Source organism: Diplotaxodon limnothrissa, linkage group LG23, assembly GCF_057381915.1.
Source record: "Diplotaxodon limnothrissa isolate DT_005_m linkage group LG23, D_limnothrissa_male_GT1.1, whole genome shotgun sequence".
NCBI lineage: Eukaryota > Metazoa > Chordata > Actinopteri > Cichliformes > Cichlidae > Diplotaxodon > Diplotaxodon limnothrissa.
Genome location: NC_140617.1, coordinates 8,675,931 through 8,702,424, shown reverse-complemented (window position 1 = coordinate 8,702,424; position 26,494 = coordinate 8,675,931). Strand labels below are relative to the sequence as shown.

The following is a 26,494-nucleotide window of genomic DNA, read 5'->3' as shown; positions in this document are numbered from 1 at the left end:
AACTTAAGGATTGCTTGATACTGTTAATGTTAAATTTCTAATAATCTTTTATATCACCAGTGGCTTTTGTCACAGGAGAGGGTAACAAAGCTTGGATAGCTATAATATAATATAATATAATATATACTCACTAGCTCCTTTAACAGGCCCACCTGTTCAACTCTATGTTAACACAAATATCTAAACAGTCAATTGCATGGCAGCAACTCAAAGCATTTAAGCAAATAGAGATGGCCAAGATAACCTACTGAAGTTCAAACTAAGCATCACAATGGGGAAGAAAGGTGATTATATGGTTGCTGGTGCCAGACAGGCTGGCCTGAGTATTTCAGAAACTGCTTATCTGCTGCGATTTTCCCATACAACCATCTCTAGGGTTTACAGAGAATTATCTGGCAGGAAGAAAATATCCAGTGAACAAAAGTTCTCTTCATAAAAAAGGCTGGTTGATGCCTAAAGTCAGAGGAAAATAGCCAGAGTGCAGAAGAGGATCTCTAAACGTATGACATGTCGAATGCTGAAGCAGATACGCCACAGCAGCGGAAGAACACGCCAGGTGGCACTTCTGTCAGTTAAAAACATGAAACTAGGATTGTACAGTCAGAATTTTGAATAAACAACATGAAAGCATGGATCCAATGGTGTAGTGGTGTAGGGGATGTTTTCTTGGTATACTCTGTGCCCCTTAGTGCCAACTGAGAATTATTTAAATCCCGCAGACTATCTTGTTGCTGACCATGTCTATCCCTTTATAGCCACAGTGTATCCTGATATATTTTGTTAGCTTTTCAAGTTAAAACATCTCAAACCCGTCCACTAATAAAGTGTCCATTCAGTGTATATTACTATAAACAGTTCAACATAAAGCAAAATATGGAGCTCAGGCATTAGGTTTCTGAATTAAATGAAACTATATTTTTAGTTGTAAGTTTAATCACTTTGTATGGCATCACTTTAAGTGATATGACGGTAAAAGTTATTTCAGTGCTCATTCTTGAGGTTAAAGCATGCAGGTAAAGCTTGCTAGCATGGATCTCAATTCTGCTTTAAAACATGATGTGTTTCATTTAATTTTACCAGTGAAGCCATTTGTAGTTTGAACAAAACATTTCCCCAATTATTGAACTGGACTGGAAGCAGAACTGGGAAAGAGCAACGTCACCTGACAGCGACAGGCCACAGACTCACCTGGGTCCCCGGTCTGTGTGTGGCAACAGTCTCTTTGATGAGACGAAGTTCTGATGGTGTGACTCCACCAACCATGAAGAGGAGGAGCAGAGGGTTGTCGCCAGGATGTGGACGGCTCACCTGGAGTTAAGACGAGACATTTTGACAGGTATTTTTAGGCCACTGGAGTTGTTTATGCTGCTTCTTTCCTTCCTTTAATAAACATATATTTTTGTCCACTGAACACTTTATATCATCTCTTTTCTATATAACACCTCTGCCATCTCTTATGTATTATTGCTGAGTCACCTCTCAGCTGGATTCCTGTGATATTGTGGTGCCACTGATCACAGTGCACCTGCTAACAACACTCGGAGTGAGACGTCTCCTCACACTGGTGTCATGATGGCTAACACGTGGACATGTAAGCTCTACACACACACTTACACAACACACAGACACCTAAATATCCCACATCACCTGTGTCAGGGCGCATCTCACAGACTGATATAAAAAAAATTGTGCTAGCACATTATTAACTGTCATTTAAAATGCTGTTTTAACACCAGGTAATGTCTGGTGCTTATGGTGGTGAGCAATGGCTTTGTACTATTGGTCAGCGGGCAGCGGTCAGGACAAGCCTGTGAATGCTAACCAAGCAATCAGAGCTGCAGGGGGTGGACCTAAGGAGAGAGTGGCTATCCACGTGAAGCAGCAGCAGGCTGGGATAAAGCATGTCAGGGATGATTCAACATGTGTTCATGGGAAATTTTGGGAACTTGCTCAGCTCAAGCTGTATGTTGTACATCTAGGCAGATCTGGTGGGACTTCTAAACAATGCAGACATGGCATCCCCATGTGTAAGTAAATCCCCACTAGTGTGTTCCCTGGATCTGAACCTCACATGGTGAGGGAGGGGCTGTGAGCTGAAATGTGCTGCAGAGTGTGTCTGAGGAAAAGAAAACATACTTTTAGACATCATCTGTGGACTTCTTCTACAATGCCACTCACCAAACTGTTTAATGTGAATTCTCAAAAAAAAAAAAAATTCTCAACATTATCTGCCTCTGTCTTTTGCTAGACACCAGCTATTAATTTCTTTAATAAAAAAATAAATGAAGTTGAGTTTAGTTCAATTTAAAGCAGTCCATAAAAACACAAAGATGAGCACAAAACACAGAATCATGGCAAATATCAACTGAATAATTAGAAAAAAAATCTATAAATATATATAAAATTATTAAGCAAAAATAAAACTTTTTTGGGATTATGGATATAAACTAGTGCTTTCAGCGTTAATCTCGTTAAAATGACGTTAGCGCCATAACTGCATTAACGCACCAAATCTCCGTTAATGAGTTAGCGCATGTGTGCCCAGGAGTGTGGGGCTGCACGGTGTTAACGCGTTAGCATGGTTAGCTTGCTAACGTGGCGCTAATATCATTTTGACGAGATTAACGCTGACAGCACTAATATAAACCCATTTTAGGTTTACATTTCTCAAGTTTCACTACTGCTTGGTTAGTAATATGTTGGCATCAAGATGGTATCATCCATCCAAACTACATGTGACTGCAGCAGTCTGCTAGCAAACAGAGAAATCACAAAGAGGTTTTTGGTGAAGCATCCTGTTTGCACCCAGTTTCATTCAGCTGCAGCGGGCAAACTCCATCAACCACCTGGTTAATGCACATTTTTGTCTAGCAACCAGATGTTAATAAGTGGTTGCTGAGTGGTCTCCAAGCCTTTGTGACTGATGCCTTAGCTTGACTTGTCCTGCTAACTAACTAATCAACACTATGCTTAATTAGTGTAGATGGACCCTCTGGGCTAAGATTTCCCCTTTGACATCTGGTAACCATTAATAGGTAAACCAAAACAAAATAGGATCAGTTAGTTTATCTATTCTGCTTGTCAGAGAATTCAAGTAAAGAAGCAATCTGATGTGCAGAAATAATGGAAACCCTTCACAAACGAGCCCCGAACTTAACTGCAGAAAATCAAACGTTTACTGTTTTGGATTTTCTGTTCTGATGAGTTTATTTAAATGCTTCTAATAAAGGAAAAAAAAATAGTTCCCATGCAGAGATCAATAAAGATGTCCTTATCTTTATCACAAAAACCGTTCAGATTTCTGATAAAATGTAGCTGCAGGGTGCTCACAAACAGCAGATTTCAATCTACACAAAGTGAAGAAGTAAAGTCTTCACTACACTTGTAGCACACAGAACAACTTTATGGCTTGACCAACACGATAAGGTCATCAGGGTTATCAGATGACGACCATGATGAGGCTACAAGCTGAAACGCGCCAGTCAAGCAACAACGTTGTTCTATAAAATACAAGTGTTGTTGTTTTGACCACTCCAGACTTTCTCCTCTCCTCCATGCACTATTTGCATTTGTAAATTGTGCAAGATAAATCACTCTGTGATTCTCTGGTGTCAGTCATAGGCAAGAACTATGGTTGCATTAACATTACAAGATCGCTTGTACAACTGGGATTCTGTTTAAACAAAGACTAAATATGGTACACCAGACACACAAATAATTTGGTTACAGACAGTTTAAGATGACAGTTTGAAACAACACTGCACAGGCTTTCAGCAGGTCACGGTCCAGACAGCAGGGTCCACTGTGTTTTAATAATGTAAACTGTGTTCACAGTAAACTCTTTGGCTGAAAATAGAAGTTTTATAGGAGGTGTTTTATGGCATAAAGGGTGTGCACTGGGCTCCTATAGACTACAAGGTCAGTTTTATAGGTTTAGGTTGTCTGACTTGGTGGTTGTTGAGCCAAGTTTCTTAATTTGAGTGAAACCGGGCCACAGTTACACAACTTGTCTAATTCCTTCCCTTCTGGGTAATCATCAGTTTAAGCGGGCCCAGATGTGAGACAATCAGACTGTGGAGAGTGATCCACTCTGCAGGAAATGTACATTATGCATAGTGTTAGAAAAAAAAAACTCAGACTAGTGCTAAAATAATGAAAGAATAATGAAAGAATAAGCCAATTATCAACGACTTTTAACAATTAAACTTTGCAAATCCAACTGCATTACTTCTTTCTTTTCTGTTTCGGTTCCCATTAAGGTCTTGCTCTTTAAGAGCCTCAATATCATACTGTGCTGCTGTCATCTGAGGATTATTTTCTGCCTTAAAATAAATGTGATTCTTTGAAGTAGTGACCTGGCATAGCTTCTACTGTGAGCTGGATATCCAATTTGAAGGCTTTATGACCAGATCCAGGCAAAAACGTTGGGGTACGGCGGCAGACAACAGTTTCAGTTCTCATATGTGTTTTTTCTGCAAATCTTTCTGCAAAAGTTGCAAATTCATTGCTATCCTAGATATCCTAGAAATATCACAGATATTTTTAAAAAAAATCGTATAATACATATTATGGTCACCTACTGATCGGAAGGTTGCTGGTTTGATCCCTGACTCCTCCAGTCTGCATGTCAAGTATCCTTGGGCAAGATACTAACTACAAGCCAGGCTTGTAATATTGTAGCATCAATTTCTACCAGGACAACTTTCTACAACAAAATCACTGAAGCGTTCTTTGGGTTGGTTTATGCCAGTGTGTTGCACTGTAGCATAACATTTATATTGTTAAGTAGTTATTACATAACAGTACATCTTGTAGAGTTAAAGAGTAATAGAAAAGCAGTAAGGAATTAAAGAAACTAATTAAGTACCCCAACACTGTCGACAAATGTAATGCCATTAGGCTGGAAACATTGTGGAGATGAGGCTAATACACATATAGATCCCAGAGATCAAAAATCACCCATAGGTGACAGGCACTGGAATATCATGAAGATATTCATCTCCACAGACTATAAGGCTTCATGCTTTTTCATCAGTAATCTCTGATTTTCTTCAAATGAGCTCCCAAAAGTGACTCATTTTTACCAGTTATACAATAAAGATGTCTCATTCTTGGGAATCAAGAAAAATAGTCAGCAAACCCTTTCTAGTTATATCACTGGTTGATATGTATAACAGACTTGAGGTACAGCACAAACACTTTTGAAAATGTGTATAAAAAGTATTAGTTTGGCGGTTTATCCTCTGAAGGGTTGATTTTTGTCCAAAAAGTATAGTCATTTCATTCAGCTTTGTGTGGGATTTCTGAAATCTGCCATATCCAAAAAATTGCGATGCAATATAAGATTTAAATGAAAATTTGTTTAAAACTATATTTGACTATAAACAAAGTACAAAGACATCGTAATAAAAAGCGGAAGCTGAAAAACTGATAGTTTATTTGGAACATGATGCTAGCAACATGTTGGTAAAAACTGGCACAGGAATATGGTACGACATGTTTATCACTGTGAAGACTGACTTTTCTTTTTTATAACTGCAGTCATTTAGCAACCAAAGAAATCAGTTGCTTTCGTGTGAAAGTGAATGGTAAAGGGTTGACATCGGCTTTCAGTGGCTTGACAGTTTGGGATCTACATTGGGATTTTCTGTTTCACAGTATACCAAATGTCTGGAATGCAGGTTCCGCATGCACATTTCAGTATAAATGATGCCTTCAGAGAGTGCATGTTACCAGAGCCATGTGTACTAATGTAACCCAGTTGTAAAGTTTCCATATTTAATCTTTTATGTATTCGTCCATTCATACATTTTCTTAACAGTTTATCCAATTTAAGTATAAATAACTCAAATCAGGTAATTTCTTCTGCGACAGAGCTGACTCTGTTGCATATAAGTGTTTGTGAGGAATGTCTAACCTTCATGAACATACTGAAGCCGGTCTTCAACAGGTCTGTAAGACCTCCAGACATGTGCTCGATGTCAGGACATTCACGTCGATCAGGGTGAAAGACTTCCTCTAGAATCTGCCGCAGGAAAGGTCGATAGGTCGCCTGTAAAGCATAAATATCAAACCACACAAATAAGCATGCTTAACATCTCCAATCACAGTGGAGGTTTTTCTTTATAACAGCCTCTATGCAAATATACAGATTGCTACAGGTTGGGGGTTGAGGAACTGTTGGTGTCTTTGTGGAGTCCATATTGTTCTGGGCTTTTAGCCCCTGCGTGATTATGTGAATGGCTCTGGGTGTTAGACAGTGAAGTTATAAACAGCCCTGTTCAAGCTCTGCACAGGCTGCTGACTTATGAGTCAATTCAGGAAGAGCTTTTAAAACAGCGCAGTAAAGAACCCCACATGGTTATATGTGGCTAAAAAAAGCACTCTGGCCAACCATGTGGGTGATAAAGGGATGAATCAAATGAAGAATGTGATATTCCATTAACATGATTCCCAGAAACTAAGATTATTCAGACAGGGATATTTAAGTTCATGCTGACTAGTTTAACTATTCTATGTCCAGTCTGAATTATTATTAGCAGCAAATGGTTGTGGATGGTTTACTGTGAACTTTGGTGAACACATCAATCCCCCCTTTCGCCTTAGACAGCTTAGTGTGTGATGTAACTTGCTTCTTCAAAGTAGACACCTGGCCCACTTTTCCAAAGTTTCAGCAGCCTTGCTTTTATAATAACCGCAGCTTATGTTTTGTCCCACTTCACAGAAAAAAGAAGGTGTTTCAATAAAGTGTGTGTCCTTGGAGGAGCTGAATTGCACAACCTCAACTAAAGCTTCATAAATGTCTTTATTTACAGTGATCCATGGAGGGGAAAAAAAAAAAAAAACTCTAACAGAGGACTTTTTCTGCCCAGTGACCCAGGACAAAATGAACCATTTATAGCCCTCAAAGCTAGCGGATCAAGAATTCAAGGCGGATTTTTTTTTCTCAAAGGGACCAAAGCTTGCTCTCTCAGAGAACAATAAAGACCCAGATAAGACTTGGCAAAGCCTTATTTGAGTACTGTGAATAGCATAAGTGTCTAAATAAACATTGTGAACATGTTCCAGAACTGAAAGTCTCTTTTTTACATGAGGTTATATTTGGTGGGAAGGAGCGGATTATCCTTTAGATCATTGGTAGATAATTTAATTTCCCTAGAGAAAAAAAAAATATTGAGCAGAACAGTTCCAGTTTCTCATGTGGACCCTTGAAAAAACTACTTGCCCACCCCCGATTTAGATCTTGCAAAGAAACAAGCACTAAAAACACACACCTACACATACAATACTGTCTAAATGTTAATGCGTCCAGGTGTTTCTGCCCACAGACATCCTCTCAATATGCATCATTCTTAACAGACACCTCAGAGCCTCCCACTCCTCAACAACCTGCAGGAGAATCCAGATTAGGCTTGGGGAAATCCTGCTGTCCAAATGATATAAACTAACATACACCTCCACCAAAATGACTGTGCAGCTTGGGTCACTCTGCACAAACAGACCTTGGAGTAAACACAATAATGATTCACCTCTGGCTCAAGCATGATAGTGCATGTGCATACGCAACATCAAGGCATAAACAACAAATCCAACCCGCAGTCACGCACTCTCCATTATCATCTGAATTTGAAAAACCTAAAACCAATACCATTAAACCAACACCCACATGTTAAAAACAATATTAGAATTAGTCATATGATAATGTCAGCGCTTAAATATTCCCTTGCAAACACAAACATGTGAGGGCACATACACACCCCCGTCAAATGTGAGTATCAGGTTTCCCCATGGGTTTTATTGGCTTTGAGGTAGATGAACGAATTAATGTTCCAAAACAACAGGTGATAAAATGAAAAACACAAATGGAGCATGGAAAACTACAGTCTGGCATGTCCCTGGAAACAACCCAGTCCAAAAATATGATAAAGTTGTACTATGCATATCATTTAAATGCCTAAAAATGGTGTTGTTTAATTCATCAGCCTGTGGACTCTTTTCTTTTTGAACATTCCTGTCAAAATATGAAACCTTTTAGCGAGTCATGCTAAATGTTAAGTATGTAAAGGAATACACTCTCTATAGCAGGATGTAGGTAGTAGGAAAACTGATGCTGCTATAGAATATATGCTGTAATTTCTTTTTAATTTACCGCCAATTGATGGCAAAACATTCTCAGACGTGGCTCTCCCCAAAACTGGGCAACACACAACCATGAGGCCATCTCCTCCCATTAATATATCAATATACTGACTAAAAATATCCATCCATCCATTCGCTTCCGCTTATCCTTTTCAGGGTCGCGGGGGTGCTGGAGCCTATCCCAGCTGTCATAGGGCGAGAGGCGGGGTACACCCTGGACAGGTCGCCAGTCTGTCGCAGGGCCAACACACAGGGACAGACAAACATTCACGCTCACATTCACTCCCACATTCACACCTAGTGGCAATTTGGATTAGCCAATTAACCTATCCCCACAAGCTGCATGTCTTTGGACGGTGGGAGGAAGCCGGAGTACCCGGAGGGAACCCACGCAAACACGGGGAGAACTCTGGCCTGATGGTGGAATTGAACTCAGGACCTTCTTGCTGTGCGGCAACAGTGCTAACCACCGTGCCACCGTGCTGCCTTGACTAAAAATAATTAGAAAACAATTGAATAGTAATAATTTTGAAGCAACAAGGAGTTTGCTTGACCTGTTTCCTGGCAGGAAACAGTAGCTTCCTGAACTAGAAGGCAAGAGCTGATCAAGAAACAGAAACTGTATGTTAGCAACTTTACTTATCACAAAGTAGGGCAGCCTTAAATAATACCCTCCTTTATTATTTTTTTCTATGTAACATCTAAAAATTAATATAACTGTATATTAAATAACAAATGAAATTAATGTTTAATGTTCAATAAGAGTCATTTTCAGTCACTGCCCTCGCTGGACATTAATTTTCGTTTTCTGAATTTCATTTTTATTTTGGATGCACTTATGCTTTAGACTGCTTCACATCTCATGTAGGTGGTAATAGATTATATCTTATTACCATGTCAATGCAATGACTGGTCATAATAGAAAGAGAAAAGATATTACATAAGACATAAAAACCTGAGTAAATACCTCCGAAAGCCTGTGCTCAAAAACCCACGCAAGAGGGAGGACAGTCTATCTAGTCATAGGTGTGTATGCTCACCCATGTGTCACAATCTGTTCAATGTAGATGCAAATGATTCATTTTCTCGTTACTATGGTTTTTGGTTGGTTATACAACTCTCCCACCTTGTTGCTAGTCTCTGAAAGTCTTAAAACTTTTCATCATGATGCAGATGCTTGCTACTAAGAACATTTTCCACCCAATTTCAAGTGTTTCCCACAAAAGCAATAAAATCAAGCCCTTTGTTGAACTCGAATTCAGTTTTTTTTAGCGTCTCGCTGTTACAGCTTGATCACTTATAGCCCACTGTTTTCTTTTCTCGGAATTTCAATAGTGCTCAGTTACTCACACCATGACATGCGCGAGTTTTGTGCGCCTCTACAACGAGAATACACGTGACCATTCAAGGCTGTGAGTGTAGCTGTCTGCTGGTCAGAATAATTATGGTTGTAACAAAGAAAGCCTAACTGAAGCAAACAAAGGAGCTGCGGTATTTGATTTTAATTTGAAATATTTTTATGTTTAGTGTTATAATCACACAAATGTAGTTACAACACAACACAAATGACAACATGCAACGACAGAGCTCAACCCCAAAACAACCCTACTTAAGCCACAACTTAATTCATTTGCTCTTGTTCACCGCTTTGATGAACCCCAAAACACTTGATTACTGAAGCTGATGGCACACAACACTCATTCCCTCACACTAGGATAAAAACATATGATTCCCATGAGTCCCATCACAGAGTCAGAGCAAGAGATTCTGACCCATGTCAAGCCAAAGCCACAATCATGTCTTTCCACATATTCTTTTGTAAAGGGTGGGTTATATAACATCATTACACTGGATTTACAGGTACCACACGCACACAACAGGAGTAGATAACACAGAACGACTTGACTCCTCTTCAGTGGCCTTAAACATTGGAGTGAGGACCTCTGCATATTAGGCTACGGCCTAATAAGAAAACGTCAGGTGTCGGCTTCACTGGAGGCAGGGGTGCATCCTCAGAGAGGCTGGATGATTTCTGACGTTTCTCAAGAACAAGCAGTAGCTGGCAGATATCATACTGTCCTACTTTCATATGAAATCATTTTATAATAGTCCTGGAACAAGAACAGCCAGGTCTGGCCTAACACAATGCTTCTCACATGCATCCAAAATGCTTGCTCAGTCAAGAGGCTACTGGCACATTTTCACAGACACTGCATGATTATTATTATTTTTACAGTGTTATTCAGATGCAGAAATGAGAGACTGAGTCATGAAATGTATTCAAACTTCTGTGTTAATCAAGAACATAAGCCTGAACTGGAACAGTTACTAGATATTTAAGTTGTCTGAGAAAGAATTAGACTCCAGTCTTGGGGCACACCTACGAATCTGAATTGCACATCAGCACAAAATTTGAGCACTGGGAGCTTCAATGCACAGGCCACCTACAGTAACATGTAGATGGCCCAGTCCATGCAGACAATTTATATAAGGTAATTCTTGTCTAGTTGGGAGGACAGAAGAGAAGAGAAGAGAGCTGCAGAAGCACAGCTGTCTATTTTCTACTTATGGTGGAGCTTTTTATTATTTTCTCTATTTCTATGCACTGAAGAGTGAATACAAGAAACATTGTGTAAAAATGACACATTACATTTTTTGTAGTTGTTATGTCTAGATTGTAAATTGGTTGAAGATGTTTAGACTGCAAACAGGCAAGACTTCACGTCACTGATCCCAGTCTTTGAAGTTAGCTAGCTGTGGTTTGATTTTCTGTGAATGCATGCAAGCCAGAGAGAAAGAGAGCTCTCATTCTTGTCAAGAAACTAAAGTAAGTTATTTCACAAAGTAATTACATTTTCCTATGACTATAGTAACTACTTTATATTAAATGTCATTTACTTTATACTGTGGCTAAAATGTTTGAAAAAGCATGTACAATGGATAAAAGATTGCAACATTCAAATGCATTTCAACCATATTATCTCACTATTCTGACGAACTTCATCTCCAAGGTTTTCTACATCATGGCTGTGTGATTGGTTAAATTATTGATGTAAGATTTGAGAGAATCACTCAAGAAATAAACCTCAGAGGGTAGAAGGAGGAGAAGTAGACAAGAAAAAGACTAAATGACAAGGACACAGAAGTATTGTTAAATGAAACTTCAGCAAAAGCTTAAGTTCCAAGAATATTTCTTTTACTTTCAATCGACTGACCTTAAAGCTCCTGGCCTATAATTCTCTGACAAACTGCCCAATGAGAATGAAGGACAACAGCAGTGAAGCCGCCACTCTAGAATGTCACTGTCTATACCAAAAGGACAAAGCTTTCAGATGCACTGAGAGGGCCTTTGGAGTTACATAAGCTCCAAGACGAGTGTGACGAGGCTCTCGCAGTGAAGTCCCATGTGCCTGCATGCTTGCATGACGCAAAAGGGAAAGCAACAAAAGCAGGAGAGGTCAGAGGTCCTCTGGTAAATCTGTGCTTGTGCTACAAATAAGGCTGGGTATCGTCACTGATTTCTAGAATCGATTCGATTCCGATTCACAAGGTCCTGAATCGATTCGATCCACGATTCGATTCAATTCGATTCGATTCTATTTGAATCTGGGAAATTTTGCCTCAGACAGTCAGAAATATTATAATTCAGATCAGTACATTTACATATTTTTGTATCTATAAAAAGGAAGCTGACAATTTCCAGACTTTATCAAAGGTGTGAGCGTCACAGCAGAGGCCTTTGTGTCAAAGTAGCTGAAGATAAAACACATAAAAACATGAAGGTGGTTTTCCTGGCCTGGGATTTTATAAAAATATTCTGCAGTACATCAAAAACAAAAGAAAACCATTAATCAACATATGAACATTACCTCTGAAGTTACAGTGGTTTTATTAGAGACACGCTAAGCGTTTTGCATTTTGTATAATTTTAAAAAGTTTATAAATTTGTTCAGTATTGAACGGCAGAAATGAGGTTTTCTTTTCGGAAGTAAGTAAAAGGAAAAAAAAACATCGGCCGACAGTGCTGTAAACAACGGTAGACTTGTGTGTAACAAGCAAGAGAATAATGCAGAAAACAGATTTTGGGGATAAACGGGAAACTGTTCTTGAAGTATACAGAGAAAGCGAGAGAGAGAGAGATGTGCATGAAGTGTGATTTTATCGTGTTCGAAGCAAAACAGCAAAAGTAAGAGGGAATTCATGACGATGTTTATGTGAAGCGTAGTTTGGATCTTCTTTTGCTGCTGGTTTGGTCAATATTGTTTGGAGAGAGATAAAACTAACAGCTTTATGATCAGCGCAAAAAGGACATAAACACAAAGCGCAGACCCGCCGAAACATCAGAGTCAGCGAGCTGTCGGCTTTCAGCCCCGACCGTGTCCGTGCCGTCGGGTGAGAAAGGCGACATCTCACTGATTCTGATCCGCGGGTCCACGCTTTGTGTTTACGTCTTTGTGCAGAAGCCGTGTACCTGCTCTCATTTACTGTTTTAAATGTTTGGTGGTTGTTGAAATTTTGTGACGTTTCACCTGAGATTCTGGAATTTTGGGCAAAATATATTTATATAAAAAAATCGATTCAGGATTTTAATGAATCGATATCACGTTATCCAAGCCAGAATCGATTTTAATCGATGAATCGATTATTAAAACCCACCCCTAGCTACAACCACTGCAAGAGTGAACATTACATGGAGTAGTTAAATAAAACACAAAGTAAAAAGTTACATGTACAGTGCAGTGAAAAAGTGTTTACACAATCCTGATTTCTAAAAGATATTTGTAATATTTACGTTCATGATCATCAAGCAAATTTTAATATTAGACAAAGTTAACGAGAGGAAACATGAAACCCAGTTTTTAATTAATTATTTCATTTCTTAAGGTGGAAAAAAAGCTTTCCAAACCTATCTTGGCTTATGTGAAAAAGTAAAATGTCCCCCTTGTTAAATCATGAATTAAGTGTGATTCACCACAGTTTTCAGAAAGCTGAGTTCAATTACACAGGCCAAAGCCGGGCCTCATTAATTCCTGGCCTGTTGAGAAAGAAATCTCTTAAATGGAAAGTATCTGACAAACTGAAGTAGGCTAAAAGATCTCAAAAAGCAACACATCACACCTTGATCTACAGAAACAGTTCAGAAACAATGTCACTGATATCTATCAGGCTGGAAACGATTTGAAAGTAAACTAGTGAGCTACGGTGAGAGCCATTATCCACAAATGGAGAAAACTTGGAACAGTGGTGAATCTTCCCAGGAGTGGCCAGCCTACCAGAATTACTTCAAGAGCGCATTAATGGATCATCCAGGAGGTCAAAAAACAATCCAGAATATCATCTATAGAACTGCAGGTGTCAGTCAGAGTAACAACAATATGAAATAGACTGGGCAAAAAACATCTATCCATGGGAGAGTTCCAAGGAGAAAATCACTGCTGACCAAAGGCTCATCCCACATGTGTCTAAAAACATCTTGATGATCCCAGAGACTGACAAGACACAAGTGGAACTTGTTACAACTGGTGAAAAACTAACACAACATTTTATAAAAAAGAACATCATACCAACAGTCAAACATGGTGGTGCTGGTGTGATAGTCCAGGGCTGCTTTGCTGCTTCAGGACTTGGAAAACTTGCCATAATTGATGGAACCATGAATTCTGATCTCTACCAGAAAATCCTAAAGGACAATGTCTGGCCATCAGTATATACCCTGATGCTCAAGAGCACTTGGATTAAACACAAAATGATGATTCTGGAGAGGCTTAATCAAAGTCCAGACTTAAATCTGATTAAAATGCTTTGACATGACCTTAAACACGCTGTTCATGTTGGAAAACGCTCCTAATTAAAACAATTCTGCAAAAAAGAATGGGCCAAAAATCCTCCACAGCAAAGTGAAAGACTCATTACCACTAACACAAATACTTGACTGCAGTTCTTCCTGCCAAGGATGGCACAACCAATTATTAGGTTTAGAGCACAATTATATTTTCACATCAGGCCAGGTAGGTTTGGATATCTTTTATCCCTTAATAAATGAAATCATCATTTAAAAACTGTATTCTGTATTAACTTGGGATATGTTGAAGCTGTGGTAGTGTTCATACTTGATACGGGTAAAGCAAACCACCCCTGTAACATGTGTTTTGAGGCTGGCAGTCAGAGTTTGTGTGCCTCCAACCTGGTGAACTCCATCGCTGGCAGTGTAGATGGAGCGTAGCTGCTTGAGGTGGTTTCTGGTGCTGCTCAAACCTCGGAGGGTCTTGAACATCTTCTCCACTGCAGAATGAACTCGCTCTGCGGTCAGCTCCTCAGGATTTGTACAACCTCATAAAAAACAAGCACACAGTCTCATTAACAGAACATTAAAAACCACAGATTCATCTAAAAGTAGACACATTACATTTTGCTTCAAAACTGGCCAGAGAGGAAAGCTAAATAGGCAAAAACAACCCATTTGATTCTGCAAAAACAATTGGCCATAAGATGTGGCATGTTCATTTTTGTGGGTAATTTTCTCAGCTGGGTGTGTACTGAAACCAATTATCAAGGTAAACGCAAGGGAGTGAGAGGACAAGAGCTCCTTTATTCCAGCGGAAAGCACTGCAGCCTAATCAAAATCTAATGTTCCCTTCTTTCTAAAGAAGTGCCTAGGGAAGCAAAGACTTGCTGTGAAATAAACCCGAAATGACAGCGTTTAAGAAGAAAGAGAAATGGCAGTGAGAAAAGGAGAGTGGGGCTTAAAAATATCAAAGACAAGTAAACCGAGTGAGAAGATAGTGAAGAAGGCTAAACGATGGCGCCCAAGACGTCCGTTTAGAGCGCTTCTGGCAAAGTGGGTTGAGGGGCACCTGCAGTTCCACAGCACACAGCTTGGGGATTTGCCTGCCTTTAATTAACAAGGAGGTCAGCTGTGTTACAGAACACAGACCTGAAAACTGAATCAGCACTACAGACTCTGAGAGGCTCGTAACAAAAAGAACAATGATGACTCCACCATTTGTACAAGTAGTTTACACATAAAAGTGCTTTTCACGCAGCGGCGTGACTCCAACATTAAGCTACAGTTTCCTTACAGTCAGGAACTGGCTCATGTTCTGCTTGGACATGTTGGTCCACTCAGTGATAAAAATGCACAACCTATATCATATAAACCTGACGTACATTTTAACCGGAATTACAACAAGATCTTATTGCACGTATTGAAGCACGTATTAATGCCGTGAACGTCACTTCACTCTTGTTTTATCTGCTTCATTACTGAAGTAATGAGCAGTTGCACACACAGTGAAAGCCAGAGAAAGGACAAACTAGTGCTACCACAAATTACACCAAAGTGCAGTAAAGACTAATTGAACTCAACTGAAATGAGTGCAAATAAGATAAACACATTTTTGTATTTTTCATTTTGTTCATCTCAGTTCTGTTCTGTTTTGTTATTATCTACTATATAACCAATAAATGCCAAATCATTACGTTTATATACTCATAATATGTATTTATAAGTTACACTTTGTTTCACAGTGTTAGGAAAGCAAAGTTTAAACTGAGTTTAGTAGGAAAAATGTGTATTCCCCAATCCCAGCTGCTTAGCCTTTAAAAATTGTGATTTCAATTATTAAACTGTTGCTGGAAGTCACAAGAAGGTTGCCAGCCAGGTTACAGGCTTGTGTCACTGGGGACATAGTCCATGCCTCTCACCCTATTCACAGCTAGGATAGACTCTAGCATTCCTCTAGCACTCCTGAATAGGATAAGTAGTTCAGAAACTGGAATGATGAATGGGTGAATCCTAAAAACAACAATAACGCAACAAGACTAGTCTACAGTTATTCTGTTGGCTCGGTAACACTTAGCCACAATAAGGGCCAAGTCATAGTTTCTGCATGCAAATGTGCATTTCATAAATGTTTTATCTGCTTAAGTATGTTCGGGTTCATGTAGCGCCCCAGATTTAATACTGCATGGACTGTCAAATAACAAACAGGCAGCTTCCATTCCTGCAGGTACGAGGTTTTCATCACGGTTTCTAGCCCATACTCGTGGTCTATGGCAGCATATGCATACTTCTGGCTACATATATTTACCACACTTACATCCTGAAGTATGACAAATGTTTACATGATTTCATAATATCAATGGAAACATTCTGATGTTTAGCAGGTATGACCCACAACAGCACTGCTGCTGCACAGTAAAAAAAATCCCATCCATCGATCCATTCATCAGTAAAACCTGCTTGTTTTTTTAATCCCTCAGTGATAGGATGATTCTTCTGGTGTATATTGTAGTCACCTGGCAAAACGTCAACATTTAGACCCTTTTAACTCCATTTTTGGTATCTCCCAACTCCTGCGGGACATAAGTGTGTGTCTGCCGTTTTGGTTCTAGACATGAAGTCTACAATGAAATGAAACAAATGAAAACAGATGTCTGCTACAGACAAAAATATTGTTCCGAGCCATGTGAGTGAATCAAAACAGTTAAGTTGCACAGTGAATACAAAACACTGAGCTGAAATTAGAAGGGTTTATAAAGCTGAGAGATGAGGGAGTTTCAGGCAATTCTTTGTGGACCCTTCACTACAGAGCCTGTCACGTTGTTCTGACACAGGCATTGCCAAATGATGCACAGTTATTACAAAGATATTAATTGTGGCTGCTTTAACAGAACGGTTTACACCCAACTCTTGTTTAAATTATTTTTCTCTGGCCTTAAGTAGTATTTATTCATCGAGAGTGTGAGTTGTGCAGTTTTAAAGACATGAGCAATAGAAACAGGCGTTTTCACTTGAACTAACGTAGCATCTGTTTGTTCTTTCACTCGTGTTTCCCGGCACACTTTACAGATATCCACTAATCGCGTTACACGCAGGCAAAAGCGGACAGCTTTAAGGATACACTCACTGAAGGAGTGTGTGCATGTGACTGTGCACAGTGGACAGATTGTGGGATACAGCTTTATCAAGAACCACTCATCCAAAAAGATGAGTAAGTGATTTTAGCCATCTTTCACAGGAAATGCAAAAACAATAAAAACAAATAAATAAAAAAAAAACTAAAAAAAAATCATGACCAGCTATCTTTTGAGCTAGATTGAGTTCTGGGCCATCAAAAAGATTAAATCTTTGCAAATGTTAGAAGTTTTTTGGCCTGTTTTCATTTTTTTTATCCACATCCTGTTTTGGGGTTGAATTAGGTTTAAATTGCACATTAATTTGTTAAGGATAAACCTTACGGGTAAGAGGTTCAGGAATGTCAATGAATGCCCTCACAAAGATAACCAAACACTCACAGGGAGGCCCAAACAGCAATCACTGTAGGAAACCAAAGACCACAAGAATCCTGGGAATTGAGAGCAATTTTAGCCACAATACACGAACCATGCATCCCAACTCGGGTCTGTAACAATAAACCCACCAAGTGTGAATTGTTCAGATGAGCAGCTGTCAATATAAAAAATAAAAACAGCTGCATAATACATACATTTGATTTTGTGGACATCACTTTAAAGCAAAAATTATATTGTTGAATGCAGAAGACACTAAAAAACAAGATATCTCTATTTCTCTGAAACACTCACTACTGCTCTCAGTTAAACCCAACATCGGTCTAATTAAGCAGACTCAAAGGGCCATGCATGACTTCTACCACCACAGGGTTACCATTGAATCCTGGAAACTCTCTTAAAGCTCTTACCTAAATATTACATAACAAACCATGAGCTCATGTCTTACACAGACCTACTTCTGGAATGAAAGCAAAGCCAGATGTATACATTGTGTGTTAGGAACATGTGAGTTTTGAAGATAAAATCGAACATTCGCAGAACATGTGGTAAAAATCGCCCTTTATGCACAGCAAGCTAAATTGATGGAGTGCAAGAGCACCTACGCCACCTCAAACTCTTATATCTTCAGGAGGATTTTCACAACACTAAAAACAGACCTGCAGAAATAGTTTGCTTTATGGTATTTGGCATGCTATATACACTCAACAAAAATATAAACGCAACACCTTTGTTACTGCTCCCATTCCCCATGGGATGGACGTAGAGACCTAAAATTCATTCCAGATACACAATATAACCATCCCTCCCAAACAGTGGTCACAAATCAGTCCAAATGTGTGGTAGTGGGCACATCTGCTATATTGAGATAATCCATCCCACCTCACAGGTGTGCCACATCAGGATGCTGATCTGACATCATGAGTAGTGCACAGGTGTACCTCAGACTGCCCACAACAAAAGGCCACCCTGGAATGTGCAGTTTTTTGCGCTATTGGGGGTCTGGGGACCCAGAACCGGTCAGTATCTGGTGTGACCACCATTTGCCTCATGCAGTGCAACACATCGTCGCATGGAGTCTATCAGATTGTCAATTGTGGCCTGTGGAATGTTGGTCCACTCCACTTCAATGGCTGTGCGAGGTTGTTGGATATTCGTGGGAACTGGTACACGCTGTCGTATACGCCGGTCAGGCACATCCCGAACATGCTCAATGAGTGACATGTCCGGTGAGTATGCTGGCCATGCAAGAACTGGGACATTCTCAGCTGCCATCTGCCCTGAACAATGTGAACCATGATTCATCCGTGAAGCGCACACCTCTCCAACGTGCCAGACGCCATCGAATGTGAGCATTTGCCCACACAAGTCTGTTACGGCGACGAGCTGGAGTCAGGTCAAGACCCCGATGAGGACGACGGGCATGCAGTTGAGCGTCCCTGAGACGGTTTCTGACAGTTTGTGCAGAAATTGTTTGGTTGTGCAAACCAATTGTTCCAGCAGCTGTCTGGGTGGCTGGTCTCAGACGATCTTGGAGGTGAACCTGCTGGATGTGGAAGTCCTGGGCTGGTGTGGTTACACGAGGTCTGCGGTTGTGAGGCCGGTTGGATGTGCTGCCATATTCTCTGAAACGCCTGTGGAGACGGCTTATGGTTGAGAAATGAACATTCAGTGCACGGGCGACAGATCTGGTTGACATTCCTGCTGTCAGCATGCCAATTGCACGCTCCCTCATTGCTTGTGGCATCTGTGGCATTTTGCTGTAAGACAAAACTGCACATTCCAGGGTGGCCTTTTGTTGTGGGCAGTCTGAGGTACACCTGTGCACTACTCATGATGTCAGATCAGCATCCTGATGTGGCACACCTGTGAGGTGGGATGGATTATCTCAATATAGCAGATGTGCCCACTACCACACATCTGGACTGATTTGTGACCACTGTTTGGGAGGGATGGTTATATTGTGTATCTGGAATGAATTTTAGGTCTCTACGTCCATCCCATGGGGAATGGGAGCCGTAACAAAGGTGTTGCGTTTATATTTTTGTTGAGTGTATGTAGAGCTATACATCACTTTCAGCAGTTAGAGTGAACAGCTTTACTTTTTCAGCATGCTAGCTTGGGTTTTTTTGATCTCTGTTAGTTCCTTTCCCCATCCCATATAGATGATATCAAATTAAGCAAAGCGTGTCTTTGTTTTGATTTGCTGTCTTCAGGAATGTAAAAGTGTCTGGTCCGCTGAATTTGCTCTCCCGCGTTGCCCAGGCTGAGCGGTAAACTCCTACAAAAAAAACAGCGGGTCTATTCAATTGAGCTGAGCGTGAAGCCTCAGACAGATGTGGGTCTTATCTTTCCAGACACCCGCAGAGGGGGAAAGCGTCCTAAAAAACACCCTACTACAAATGTTAGTCACTGAGCATTTCTACAGTGAGAAGCAAAAGAAAAGGGGGATCAGGCAAACACGCAGTAAATTTTACTGATTTACTGAAAGCAATCAACTAAAATACTGTCTGTGCATAGTGGGTGTGTTAGTGGTGGCAGTCCACTCCAATATGAGGGTGAGGTAGAGGGAGATGTGTAAATCTCTTTGAGCGCTTGCGTGTCTGCCATGAGGGAGCTGCTCGACTTGTTGCCAAAGAATACAGTACACGCCCAGAGCTAGGAGTTGGATGCAGGTCCCACCCCGAGCAACCTGTGCTTTGGATGTTGATCTGCAGACACCGAGCAGGAGCAGGACCAGGTGCTGACCCGGGAACATCCAGTTTGGCGGCGAGGCTGAACACCTGTGTCTGAATTCATCTCACGCTGCACAGTCACGCCACCCACCATATCGGCAGCACACGTGTCTCACATGCAAAAATGCAAGCTGAATTATCTTTATCCCCCCGTTTCTTTCTCTCTCTTTTTTTTTTTTAAATTAAGTGAACAACATTGGACGATGATGGAAAATAAATGAGAGCTGTCATATGAACAGCTCTGCCATTTCCATGTATGCATTTATATCCAGAAACAACCCATCTTAACAGACACCAACTTGTTTAGTAGATAAGAAAATATTATTCAAGTCTGACTCATCGCTACACTACACTGCTTAGAGACAAAGAGATTAGGTAAAGAGTCCAGTAAGAGTCCAGGCAGGAAACAGCTGACTGAGTGTTTCCTTAATTTGATCTAACAGAGCCGGAGATGAGCAATAAATTACTAAGAGAGGTGCGAACATAACCTGTGACACTCACAAGGTGAAAAGAACCAACCAGAGGAGGATGTTAGGTAATAAGCAGAGCTGGAAGATGATGCTGAAGACTTAAGAAATATTAAAATATTCATTGTTGAAGTAAAACTACTATCAGGTTGAAAAGATGGGATTTGATGAGTTCTCATAAAAGTAGGTGTTGCTATTTTTTTGAATGTGTAACGCATTGATTCACATAAAAGCTTGGATGATTCAGATGACAAGCTTTTATACCACAGCTGTGTGGGATTGTACATAAAGAAAAGACAGGCCTTCTTTTTACCACTTTATACGACAACCTCAGAGGCTGAAAACCAAAAAAACAGGCTAAGTGCCAACGACTGAAGTTTCCTCAGTGGGTAGTTGAGTCCCTTTAGATTCCTGTGTGTCAAAGCCCAACTTTAGTGCGCAAAGAAACATGTTTGCAAACTGTTATGAAAAAACACACTGTTTTGTCTCAATAGCTAATCTCTTTGTCATTATAACTGTACAGGAAATTGATTTTATAGGATATCTCAGTCGTTTAAATGTTATTAAAGTTGTCTATTGTTGCATGATGACACAAAGGGCTGTAGCTTGTTTGATGTGTGAATTGGTATTTTCTTTACATGTTTCTTAGCACTAATTAACAGATGAGTAGATTTGTTTTTACAGATTCATCTTGGGCTAACAACGTTAGCAAGAGTTAGCTCATAGTTAAACACTCGCCTATCCAAAATAAAGAGGGGGAGTGGTGACATATGCGTATTATACAGTTAAGATCACACATTTACATGAACTCATCATTGTTGTACTGTACATTGTACATCTTTAATGACTTTAAACAAACAAGAATTGGGTGTACAAGTTTGAAATGATTATATAATTTCAAATTTGTGAACCCAATTACAGATTAAAGATGTAAGCTAGTACAGTCCTGGAAAAAGAACATAAAAAAGAAATCATTAAAAGTACCACGATAATTCATGTCCACGATAAGTATATAAACCTCTGACCACAACTGTATTTAGTAGAGACTGTGATTACATAATGTCATAAAAAGAAAAATAAACTTTAAGTTTTTGCCCTATAAGCACAAACTAAGCCACTTTTCACATTCATACATCACGTATTCTGTACAAACACGCCTTTTTATCGCTAAGTAATTGTCTATATATACATATTTTAGATCACCCATTACTGAAACAGGAGGTGTATTTGCTGGGGACTATTTTCAGCCATGATTTACCCTCTACTGAGTTATTATGGCAACAAGACAGTGTATGCAGGATTGAGTCAAAATACAGGAGAGTGCCAATTCTCATGCTAGCAAAGAAAGATGTCGCCTAGTGCAGGCATATCGGACAGATCAGGCTTTGCTTATACAGGAAATAATTGTTACAAGGATCAGCGCATTAATTACCGGAGCCTTTTTGTGTGTTTTCTCCACATTATGAAAAATTCCAAATGTACAGTTACAACTGAGGTTCAAGAAAAATATTCTCTCGAGCATATAACAGAGCAGCTGCACCAACAAAGACTGAATGCACTGTGCACGTAAACAATCAAGTAAAAAAAAAAAAAAATCATCAAAGAAGAGGAAGTAAAAAATGTGGAAGCATTTGTGTTCATTACCAATGCCACACTATTCATCTCACAAGAAATGCACTCTCTGCTAAAGAACACAGGGAACATTAAATTAGAAAAACACAGTCTGTTTCCTCAACAACCCTCAAAACACTGAAACTGCACTGCAACAGCTCACTGTCTATGGCTGACCCCACAATCAAACTAATCACTCTGTACTTATCAGTGGAATGTAGACAACCCGACTACTTATAAATATCACAGCTTATTTTGAAACGTGATCAAAAATTCTATTCTGGTCTGAGAAAAGAATGAGAGTACGTGATTTTTAAGCGAGGGGGAGAAGGATTCATGCTGCCGAGCACAACTTTCTAAAAAGAGTTTATATCAGACGTGGTAATCCCGTGTGGAATGCTGAGGAAGAAAATCTTTCCTGCAGAACGCCGGGATGAAAAAGGAGAGACGGAAGTAGTGGGCTTTTTGAGCTACATGCTTGTCGTGCCTCTTTTACCTTACATGATGATGCTTCCTGACAACTGAAAAACAAACACTGTATCCAGCTCGGTCAAGGTTAACCTCAGACAGATTTGCAGGTTAAAATTAACCATAAAATCTTTGATCACTGAGGTGGATCTTTTGATATACAGGGATTTGTGTACTTTCATTTGCTAACACAATAATAAATATAGGAAAATCATAATGGACTTTTATGCAAATGAACAGCAAATCAAAGTTATGAGGAAGTTGAAGATGATGCAAGCATGTGCATGTTCATAAAATCTGATAAAAACAGCAAATTACATACACCGTTAAGAAGAATTTCTAACATTTATGAATTCATTTTCCAAAAGCTATTTCTCTATTTCCCTGGAGGCCAACCAAAGTTTGGCCACAGCACCACTGACTAAAGACCAACACCAGTGGAAGGACATTAAGGGAGGGTAACTGCAGCGTTTCTCAATGGGAGTTGTTCCCACACAGACAAACTTTTTAAACAATTTCATGTGAATATTTGCAATTTATTGAGTTTAAATTAATTAAAATTTAATAGGTTGATAAACTTTTGTTTTTTTTTTAACACAAAAAAAATGTAAATGTACCAGCGGCTGCCAGCTCTACCCTTCACTCTACTAGTAGATGCACCAATTTGAAATCCCTAGGCGATCTTCTGAAAAGTTCACCTTTGGCCTTGACCTTGAGATCAGACAGAGTCGAACCAGACTACAACTTTGAAAATCCAAAAGTTGCATCTTTCCCGAGTTACACCGTTCACAAGATTTTCAGAAAACTTGATTTCTGGTCAAGGTCACTGGGCTTCGGAGTCGCCCACACATCAATAGGGGGTGTTATGGAGGCTTTATCCACCAATTTTTCTTAACAGTTTAGCTTTTTCTTCACTTTACACTTTTAAATACCTGAATGATGTGTGTCGAACTAGTCAAAAGGACCACTATTTATTATCACTTAATGCAAAAATGGCAGATCTAAAAGGACAAAAAACAAAATAGGACGTCCACCTTTAATCAGTGATAAACTAATTAAAGCTGAGAGCTGGATTGCTGTGTCAGCATCCAAGTTGGAAAAAGTTGGGCATATACTTGTGTGAATTCCACTGTGAGAACTTAATCCTTCTCAGAGTGGCCCACTTGACAAAAAACACAAGACCTGTTAATCTGAGCTGCTTCACTGACTCTTTAAGAAGTACAGAACAATGCTACACACACACACACACACACACACACACACACACACACACACCTACCTTAGGCCATCAAGCACTCACTTTTAACTCCCACCTCCCTCACTGTTATAAGACCTTGCAAAGCACAACTCTTAGTGTGGATCTGAGTTTCTATATTTATTTCCTCTTCTTGTCATTTCCAAAAAGGACACACACCTCTGCTACAAGAGATAGTGCGAGGCAGCTAATGTGATTAATTACATGCTGGGGAAGGTGTGGTCTCCACTCTGCCACTTATGGAGAAAACTATCATGGTTAAGCAGCCCGCAGACAGCATAACTGTGGAGAGCAAAAGGATCTGCCTTAATAACACAGAGCACTTTCATGTCGGCTTGGTGGCTATGTTAGATGACAGGAATGTGGGATGCAGTGGCGTGGCAACCCTCAGATGTTATGCTGTTTGCTAACAGGTGTGATCAAACAGTGAGCACGCAGGACTCACCCTCTGATGGAGAAAACACCCTGTCACCACTAAAGGGAGTTTCTGCCAGTATGCATGAGTATAATAAATGACTAACAAGGATAAGGGTACATGTGTCTAATGCTATCTCTGAGCTGAATGTGAGGACACCAGTTTAAATCATAGGGTAACATACCAATCTGCTAATTCAGAGAATGGCAGGCCCTAATTTTCTCATCTAACTTGAGGTCTTTAAAAGCAGATCAGATGGGTAGGCGCACAAACACTCACACACTTTCACTGTGTGAACAAAGCTGCACAAACACTACAGCTTTACCATACTTTGTGAATGGCACATTACCTCTTTTCATATTAAAGTCAGTACTCAAATTCTTTTCCTTTTTTATTTAAAACTCTTCGATTGTGCCAGACATCAGCTGACTCATGACTGCAGTGTTAAATAAGACATAAAAACTTCACTGTAAAAAAACAGTGTTGAAACTTCTCTTTGATATTGCTCCTTATGAGTTGCGCTTTAGCGTGCCGTCATGTGCTATTAGTTGAGATGTCAGGCATGCTAAATCTGTCTTTGATCCTTTGTAATTACAGTGCTGTGTGTTTGCAAGTGTGTTTGAATGGCGGAGTGTGTTATAATCACAGCGGTTGCAGTGTTTCACGGTTTTGGGGTAGAAATCTTAGAAATCTGGAGGAGAGGTACACAGAAATTACACCAATTCCAGACAAAGTCAAAATTACAACTCTGCACGCAATGCAACCCGAGTCCTCTCTTTAATATAGAGGGACGAGGGGGAGCAGGGGAAAGCAGTGTGTGTTGTATAAAGTGTTATGTTGAAGATGTTGAACAAACTCCCCATATCCACATCAGCTTAACTGTGGCTGCCTGACTGAATGCATATGCAGCATGTTAGCTCTCCTGTCTCATGAATTTCTCAGTAGTTACATAACTGCATCTGAGCGAGACTTAAGCACATGCAAAATATTCTTCTCGGAAAGAATTATTACATGCACACAAGTCTGCTGAGTAGTTGTTGAATATTTCATGCGTTTTGTAATCGGATCGAATATGTATTATGCAGTCATTTGTGTCAAAACTACATTTATCATTGTTCACCGTAATCCAGTCCAAACAGGGCAAGTCAAATCTGCTAGATGTTACAGCAGGAAAATGTAAAAGCCCTGAGCTCCACATCTTTATTTTATAAAGTGCAGCAAAATGTAAAGAACAAGTTGTGTAATTAAATCCAAATCAATAAATCAATCGCAATCAGACTGGAGTGATCATACCAGTTTAATTCAATTCAATTTTATTTGTATAGCGCCAAATCACAACAACAGTCGCCTTCAGGCGCTTTATATTGTAAGGTAGACCCTACAATAATACACACTGAGAAAAAACCCAACAATCATATGACCCCCTATGAGCAAGCACTTTGGTGACAGTGGGAAGAAAAAAACTCCCTTTTAACAGGAAGAAAGCTACGACAGAACCAGGCTCAGGCTAAAGACATGCTGTGGAAGAGAGCCAGAGATAAGTCTCGTCTAATTACCTGGTACAGTGGAACCCAGACTTACGAATACCCCGTTTCACAAAAAATTCAAGATACGAAGGCACTGAACGGCAATATTTTTGCCCGTGTTACGGCAAAATGCCCGAGTAACGAAATCCGCTGGCTCTGACTGGCTGAGCCTACAATGCCCACAATGCCTTCCGAAACATGTGACAACCCCTTGGCTTCTGTACTTGCGCTTCGCTGTTCCACTTGAACCACGTATTGTTGTTCTAGTTAGCAATTAGCCTATCGTTCAGCATCGCCTCAGTCAAAACGCGCGATGGGTCGTCGTGGTTCCACTGTATACGTTTTAATTTAATCTAATTTTCAATGTGCCATTAGCTTTGCCTTCATGGAATCAGCTTCCTGTGTGTGACAATGATGCTAGGAGAGCACTGGCGTTAAAAAAAAAAAAAAGGATAAAACATGTCCGAAAGCTGAATTATGAGAGTTTATTTTTAGTTATGCAAGATGGAATAGAATACCTTTAAAAACTCATATCATATTCTTTCTGAATTTATCCTATTAATATTAAGTTTCTTAAACTTTACCTC

At 39.8% G+C, this 26,494-nt stretch overlaps 1 protein-coding gene across 1 annotated transcript in view; it reads right to left on the bottom strand.

Annotated features, from left to right (window-relative positions):
- The window catches only part of scfd2 (sec1 family domain containing 2), a 102,018-nt gene that overhangs the window by 2,834 nt on the left and 72,690 nt on the right, over positions 1–26,494 (bottom strand). Inside the window, exons 6-8 of the mRNA XM_085347550.1 lie at positions 14,324–14,469; positions 5,918–6,052; positions 1,189–1,308 (exon numbers count right to left, since the gene is read on the bottom strand). Coding sequence (XP_085203676.1) covers positions 1,189–1,308; positions 5,918–6,052; positions 14,324–14,469 — 401 coding nt within the window. The remainder of the gene's footprint in view (positions 1–1,188; positions 1,309–5,917; positions 6,053–14,323; positions 14,470–26,494) is intronic.